Raw genomic sequence first — 8,201 nt, 5'->3', positions numbered from 1 at the left:
GCGAAATGTGAATTATGTCTCAATGAAGCTGTTAGAGAGCAAAAGCACTGCCCCGGACGCTGCGGCAACACCCGCCGTCGGTGTCCTCACGGACGCTGGCCCATCACAGAGACGAGCTGGCTCGTCTGGCTAGTAAAGATGCTCTAACGAGCAGGAAGCTGCTCGACAGTCACTTGCCAGTAAGATGAATGAAGGCCTCCTTGGGGCCTCAACTTCTCTAATGCAACTCGGAGAAGACAAACCAAGAAGAACATAAATAAAAAGCCACATACTTGGTTCCTTTAAGCATATTTAATATTTGAACTCTCATTTTCTATTTTCCCAGACCCCAGAAAACAGAAAGTTTTTAGATGACCAATATTTTGTTCCAGAAACATACAGCCTTATCAGCTAATTCATAAAAGAGCTATTTTACAAAGGTACATCTGGATAATTAGAACAATAAAGTCTTTTAGGCATTTCAAAATGTGATCAGTAAAAATACATGATTATTAATAAAGTTCTTTTAAAGATAGTTCCAGATTTTTTTAAAAGTAATTTCTGTTAAAGAGTACATGATTGTATGGTGAACAAGGAAAATAAAATGTTCTAGTAGGAAGAGGCTTATTAAAAATAACCAATAGTGTGCACATTACAGTTACCACTTTTGCAGTACATCTGCTTAGCCATTGGCACCTGGAAATGGCAGACAGGGCTTCCTTCTACGAGGTACGTTGTTCTTCCACCAATTTATTATCAACACCATCAGTACCAGTGGGGAAGGCATACGGAACGAGGCAAAAGAAACTCTTTTCTCGAAGAAGGAACTATTTTGCAGATCAACGAAAGGGGTGGGTCAGAAAACAAACCAACAAAACAAACAAAAACAAAAAAACCCCCATGATTTAAAACAAAAATTGTAACAGGAGGGGGAAGAAACCAGCCAGCAGAAAGATGACTACACGGTCCTGACAATTTTGTATTCTGAGGTCCTCTGTACACAATTCTCAATGGTGCCCTGTGTGACGTATACAGAAGGAAATATTGACCAAAGCTCTAGCAGTTCAAAATAACATCATACACCACCTTCAGAGAAGACAGTTTCCAGTTTGAAATAGAGAAGCTCCATGTAATACACCAAATTTACCAACATCAAAAGAAAAGAAAGTATGCAAGTAAAAGACAACTCACAGGAAGCCTTAATTATCTTCTCTAGCTTCTAAAAAGAAGAAAAAATAAGCTTTTCTCCTTTACTCTCACATTAGGTTCCCCCTCTTGCCTCCAAAAAAACAAATAAAAACTGTCTTAAACAGTGGTTAGAAGTTGTTTTGGGGAATGGGAAGCCAGGAAACTAATGAAATGTGCCTTCTTACGGTACGATAGAATAGTTCCAGTTTAGGTTCTAAAAGCCAAGATAACTCAAGCAGTCCAAGTTGGCTGATTTTAAAGTATGTAATCATGATTTTAAATTATAGCACTTTGGGGGCTTGCTGATTTGCCTTGATTAACTCTGTTCTCTGAAAAGGAAGGAGACACTCCAAATGTAATTTGCCACTTAATAGCAAAGGAGCCATCAGACCCACGAGAGAGAGCACAGGGTCACAGCAGGTCACTTGGATGGCTAAAGCCCAGCCCTCCTGCTCTGGGAAGGTTGCTGTGTTCACCACCCTTGATTCCAGCTTCTAGTCAGGTAACCTGGGAGAAAACAGCTTCGCTGGGGACCACTGTCGCTCAAAGACACCAGGAATATCTAATTCCATTGTCCTGAAAGGCAGATATGGTATCAAAGTAAAATGGCTGTGATTATAACGGCCAAAAAAATGGAAGGTGTAGGAGGCAATGCTGGGAAGGAGGCGGGAGGGAGGTAGGCTGGGAGGATAAAAAGAACACACTCAAAATTGTGGAATCTTTTCAGACTCAGACTTTGTCTTGGGGCTTCATTTAAAAATCCAGATATGAGTTTATTTGGAAGTACTAGAGCTACGGTCAAAGTATTTTTCCAGTTAGCCCTGTTCCAAGGAGAGCTTCAACTGCAGGAAAAGCAAAGCCAATAGCTGTTAAGGGCGAGATACACTGGCTGAGCTAGAAGAGAAACCAAAACGCTGTTAACCTACAAAGCTTCTTGAGTGCTAGGGAATCACGGGATTACCCTGTACTGTCTGAATTTAAGATAAAAGTTCCATTTACAGTTCCCTTTCTCCGGATTAAGTGCCAGCTGATGACCCCGGTGTCAGGTGGCCACGGGCGTGTTGCCCTTTTGGTTGCGAGTGACGACGTCATCTCCAGCAGCACTACGTGATCATTTGGCTTTTCCACTCGCTTCTCTTAAGAGACACAGAAAGTTCAAGTCCCAAGCTTCACTTACTAGCTTCTGCCTCTAAAATTTTTAAGCCCACTCAGATTTAATTGATACTTGGTCTACGACTCAAAATAGAATTCTAATTTATAGATGAGGTCCAACGGTCCAAATTGGTCTACTTCAAAACAGAGGTCAGATTTGAAAAAGGCAGGAAATAGGAATCCGGACTTAGATGAGCTTGTTAAATTGTAGTGGTGTTTACAAAAGCAGTAGGGAATCCTTACCGCTTGCGACGAGAGTGCGGGGGAAGAGTAAAATTACTTCCTGATTACCCACAGAGTTCAGAGGGCACTACTGAAATGAGCAGTGGAGGTACTCTTTATGTAGTAACAGAATTTGAAGACTTGACCCATGATTTAGCTTAAGTTGGCAAAAATACTCCAAAACACATATACCTGATGCACAAAGAAAACCACAGAAAGCCAGTATCACTGAAGGAGTTCTCAAGTTACAATTCTGAAACATTTACCCTCTGCAGGGGGCAGCGGATACTACAATTCATTCTAGAGCAGGCAGTTGGCAACCCCTTGCCCACGGTATCCAGTGTATGCTCTGGTCTGCAACTTTTAAGGTCGGTCATGCACCAGTGTGGAAAAAGCTCCGGCAGTGAAGTCAGAGGAAGTGCTTCGGGAGCTGGTTTGAGCGGCTCTGCCTTCTCCACCTCATCTCTCTCCACTCCACTCGCGGCTCTCCTTTGAACTCAGAGAGCCCTTTGGCACCCATCAGTGCAAAATTAATATTAAGAGTCAAACCTCCAGGTACTAAAATTTTACTGGCCTTATATTCAGCAGTACCCGTGGCTAATGAGAGCCATGGTTCAACTCAGTAGTGATTCAGTTAGATAACCTTCCCAAACTCTTTTCCCCGCTCCCATCCCCCCCTTCCTCAGCACCCCCACCCCTGCCACCATCTGAAGCATCTCCATTTGTTTGTTTTTACTTCCCGCTCAACCTGCAGGGATAATTTTACACAAGCGCCGAAGTCTAATGTGTAATTATAAAAATGAGACAATACCAAGAATAGCAAATTTATAGCCAAGAAAATAAAATTTGCTTTCCTCTCCCTCCCAAATCCCTACCCTTGATAGAAAGAAGACAAGAAGAACACACCCATTTTCAAGTGCCTGCTCTTTAGCACACTGAGGATTTCTGTTAATTGGGGGATGATCCCGGCTACAGAGAAGAGGTGCTCACCTCACGTGGGAGGAAGCCCACCTGGCTCTCTGCCCATCTGGGTAGCACACGGCTCAAGTCCTCCGCACACGGGAGCGGAGCCACGGGCATACTATGCCTTTGAGGTGACCCTCAAAGATGACGCCCACTGGGCAGCAGAGGGCATGGAATACAGTTTAGTGGAAGCTAGATGCTCCTTGCTCCCCCTGCTTACTTCCCCCTCTCCTTCACCTCTCTACCCAACCTCCTAACACCGTATCCTGAACTCTTGGCTTCAGGAGCAACTGACCCTTGGGTGTACTAAATACAAAGGGCTAAAACTCTCACTACTGAAAACAAAACATGGCAAAATAAAAATTAAAATGTGCTTTCAAATACGGAATGAAGTCAAATAAATACATCTGATTTTCTCTTTTTCTTAAGTCTAAGTAAAATTTCATATCCTACACCCAAAGCTCTATACATTTGGTTTCTGTTGTGAATCAAAATGAATTTCCGATAGTGAGGAGAGCAGAGTGAGAGAACGAATACTCCCTCACTGACAGACCAGTGCAGCTGCCAGACTGTGAAGAACTAGTCCCGCTCTGGGCGCCCGGGCACATGGCTGCCCCGGGGGGGGGGGGGGGGGGGGGGGGGGGAGGGGGGTGGTTCACAGGCAGACCCTCTGGGACACACTCTTCTCTGCACCCACGGTGGAGCCAGGATGGGTGATACAAGGCCGACGCTCAAAATCCAACAACCTTCAGTCACCTCCAGGACACGCGGCTCTAACTTTTATCTGGGAAGAATAAAGACATGCGGAGATCCAATTAAGAAGAACAAATGACACTCAGAGAATACCGAGAGGTGAGGTCTGAGGGCACGGCTAGGTCTTTTGTTCACTGGATCAGAGCAGCCTCATTCGAAAGCACGTAAGCAGATGGGGACAAATCGCGTCACCGAGCACAGATCCATTTGCGGTCGCGGGGAGGCACCGCTCTGGCTGTCGGGACAGACGCCGGAGTACAGCCAGGCCCCAGGAGCACCAAGCCCCCTCGCAGCAGCACTGGCAGATCTCTAAGGAACCTAGGATTGCCCAGGCTTCCCACCGCCCTGCTTTCTGCTTCTGTAAAGGTGAAGAAAGACGGGGGCGGGGGAACGGGGGAGTGTGCGGTGGGGAGGGACCGCACAGGAACCGATGGCCGCGGCTCCTCTCACAAGAGGAAGAGCACAGTCAGCAAATGGCAGCCTCTGCCTGATAGATGATGTTTGGAAACAAGCAGTTTTTTAAAGACAGGAGAGAAATGGAATCTCAGAAGGCTTCCACTTTAAAGAATAATAAATCACTTCATCCGATGTACTGTTCAGGCAGAATGATTCTAGAGTCTGGAGTCCACAATTTTCACATACCTGAGTGCTTGTCTGTGAGGGCTGATCCAGCCAGCCTTTGGCAAAGAATGTTGTAACTTTCCTCCACCTTCTGTAAAATAAAACCCATAGGTTTTCATTTGAACATCCTAATCTTTCTTTATGAAAACAGGAAAGAAAGCTTTTGCATATTACTGGTACATGCCTCTAAATGTCCACATTAATGTCGTTAACAATTTTGTTAGTGGGGAAGAAGAGGAAACTTCATTCCTGTAAAAAGCTTCTCCCTTGAGTGAATAACTTAAAACCTTCTCGTGTAAAGGTGATTCTCCCACCCCTAGAGTCACCCTGAAAATGGTCCCATAGGTGACATGAACGGTGGCAGAGCCAATCTGCCCACAATGGCCTAGGAGATATCTCATCAGCTCTGGGATGAGGGGAACACCGACCAAGTGAGGTTAAAAGAAAAACTAAGATGGGTGGCTCAGTCGGTTAAGCGTCTGACTTCAGCTCAGGTCATGATCTTGCGGTTCGTGGGTTCAAGCCCCGCATCAGGCTGTGTGCTGACCGCTCAGAGCCTGGAGCCTGCTTCGGATTCCGTGTCTCCTCCCTCTGCCCCTCCCCAACTCACACTCTGTGTCTCTTTCTCTCTCTCTAGAATAAATAAGCACAAAAAAATTTTGTGTGTGTAAATAAAGAAAAGAAAAAAGGAAGACCAGTCTTTAGCTGAAAGGCTAAGATCACTTTTTATATTGTCTGCAAAGTAATGAAAAAATGTTTGGGCTCTAGCAGTTGTATCTACTGATGACAAACTTTAAGATAAAGTCCCTTTCTCAGAAATTACCACCTAAGTCAGTTTTGAAATAGTGGCCCATACGGTGACAGCTTCAACTACCAACTCACAAAAATCCATTCATGTCCAGGTTTTCAGATTACGGGAGCCATTGGAGCCAATGTCTATGTGTCAAAGCGGCTGGGAAACTACTGACATCACCTAACGATTTGCAGATAATTAATAAGTGAAAGCATTTTCTAGCCTAGATTCATAACGACACAAACCCCACCTCCGTCAGCTTGCTATTCACATTTTCTCATGGAGGCCAGCCAGTCATCCCAAATATATTTGGGTTCTTAAACTTAGAAACCCAAACAAACACGCTGTCTGCGGTGCTACAACCTTTTCCTGTTTTTGTGATCTGCAACCAGATAAACGGTGCTGATTTCGGCTTTTTATCCAGGTCTGTTCATGGATACTGGTCAAAGAAAACAGCAAATCTAGAACCTGAACAAGCTTACTGACATCAGCATGTCAGTTGTTCTGCAGGCCCTCTCTGTTAGGTATGTTTCTTTACCCCAGCCACGAGGACACGGACATGTGAGGTACCTTTAAGTGTTCAAGGTCAGCCTCGATCTTACGAATGTACTCCATGATCTGGCTTTGTGAGTCTGCACAACAGGGGGGACTCTGGATCTCAAAACAGGAATCCTCCATAGCTCCCCAGCGCTGCTGGACCAGGAATTCCGGGGTGAACGGTGAGAGCGCCCCATCGGAATGGGCGTTCTGGGGAGAATGCTGCTGCTGGCCGGCAGAGTCCGTGGGGGGGGCGCCTGTCGTGGGCGGTGGGGGGAGTGAGGAAGCAACCTCCTCATCCGTGGAGCTCTCCTGCACCGCATCGTAGCCGTCAAGGATCAAATAGTTTCCTAGTGACAGAGACGGAAGAGCTCGATGAGCTTGGTGCCGCCATCCTCGCATCAAAAAACAGAGACGAGGGGATATGCTGACAACTTTCAAAGCCACTCAAGATGGAGAAGAGCCATTAACTCTCCGATCCTCAAGTTCAGTTTTAAGTACATCAGGGTCTTCGCACTTTGGCTTGAAGCTAAACTTAGCACACTTTCATGGCAAATCTCCAAAAAACTTCGTGTTAGTATCTTAAAAGTCAAAAGCTGCAAACTGCAAAGTCCCCATATGATCCTGCCACAAGTGCCCTAGCCAAACAGTCCTCGTACCTCATGGCGCACCACCTTCTCCCTCACCCTGCACCTAGCCACCGCCAGACACTTGCTCTTGCCCAGCGGCCTGCGTGCCCCCGCTCTCTCCTAGAGTCCTCTGCACCCCGACCCTGGTTGCCGACTGCCCTATCAATCTCTGCCGCCTCGGACTTATTTTTCCTCCTAATTCTTCTGTCTGACATCTGTTTACTCAGTTACCATTATTCTTTCCTCTCCTAGTACTTAAGCTTCCCAAGAATAGTGGATTTTTCTGTGTTATCAATGCCGTATCTCCCAGCACCTACGATGGGGTCTGGCATAGAGCAGATTCAGTCAACATTTACTGCATGAAAGATAAATGCTACACACACACACACACACACACACACACACACACACACACGAGAATGCGTAGATACCCAAACAACATCCATCTCAGCACAGCACACAGCACAGTTAATGACCATCAAAATCAAAGTTTGAATGTGAAAGAAACTTGCCTGAGATGCGCAAATTAACATCCTCTTCCTTCTTAACCACTCCATCACCTTCTGATGGATTATCATCACTATGTGCTTCCCGGGCATCAAAAAAGTGCTCTCCACTCTCATCAAGACTCCCTTCTGGCTCTGCAGGAGGCATCTCTGGGGTCATAATCATGTGGTCCATTACTAAAATGTTACTTGCCTGGCTATCTTGGAATGCCAGTACCACTGAATCTCGTGGAGCAGAAGATTCAGTTGAAGTCCGTGGACTGTAACAAGTGGAAATGTCACCACTTTCAGTTCTACAGGACACCTGTCCTTCACCAGGAGGACAGGCCTTACTATTTTCAGAGTTCTGGGTTACACTGTCTGTCTGCACCCCGGAAGACGCTGTCCTGTATCTCGGGAAACGTGACCAGTCTTCCTGAGTGCTCTTCTCAGCCAAACCCAGCTGTTGTACAAGCAACTGCTTCAACAGGCCCACTGAAAGATTTAGGAGGGAGGAGAAAACACACATTCACAACAATAGCCTCAGACTGCCAGAATTAAATTCGTCTGCGGAACTACCAATTATTTCAAAAAGTATCTTTTTAGTAGAGTCAAAATATTAATTTCATACCATCACTTTTTTTGTTTTGTATTGAAAAATGAGATAAAGCACCATCTAGAAAAGATTTAATATCAAACAAGACTTGAAAAGATGTAAGTAAGCCTTCTGAATGAGGAGATACTCCTGTTCAGGACAGCTAACTAGTACCATGCCTTTGTCTATTTTTGATTCCATGTAACCTGAATAATACCCCGAAAGTACTTTTTAAAAAGATGTTAAAAAGCTGTGTTATGCTAGAAAAGAAGCCCTGAAAGTTT

At 45.3% G+C, this 8,201-nt stretch overlaps 1 protein-coding gene across 9 annotated transcripts in view; it reads right to left on the bottom strand.

Moving 5' to 3' along the window:
- Positions 1 to 276: 276 nt before the first annotated feature.
- ARHGEF12 (Rho guanine nucleotide exchange factor 12) overlaps positions 277 to 8,201 on the bottom strand; it is a 149,336-nt gene continuing 141,411 nt past the window's right edge. For all 9 annotated transcript variants that reach the window (XM_042957525.1, XM_042957532.1, XM_042957531.1 and 6 more), the window contains 4 exons: positions 7,350 to 7,817; positions 6,242 to 6,558; positions 4,900 to 4,969; positions 277 to 4,288 (listed from right to left, as the gene is read on the bottom strand). In XM_042957525.1, the coding sequence (XP_042813459.1) occupies positions 4,278 to 4,288; positions 4,900 to 4,969; positions 6,242 to 6,558; positions 7,350 to 7,817 (866 nt within the window). In that variant the 3' untranslated portion in view covers positions 277 to 4,277. The remainder of the gene's footprint in view (positions 4,289 to 4,899; positions 4,970 to 6,241; positions 6,559 to 7,349; positions 7,818 to 8,201) is intronic.

The sequence above is a fragment of the Panthera tigris genome, chromosome D1 (assembly GCF_018350195.1).
Source record: "Panthera tigris isolate Pti1 chromosome D1, P.tigris_Pti1_mat1.1, whole genome shotgun sequence".
NCBI classification, from domain to species: domain Eukaryota; kingdom Metazoa; phylum Chordata; class Mammalia; order Carnivora; family Felidae; genus Panthera; species Panthera tigris.
Note: the sequence above shows the minus strand (reverse complement) of the source record. Positions and strands in the feature narration are given on the sequence as shown.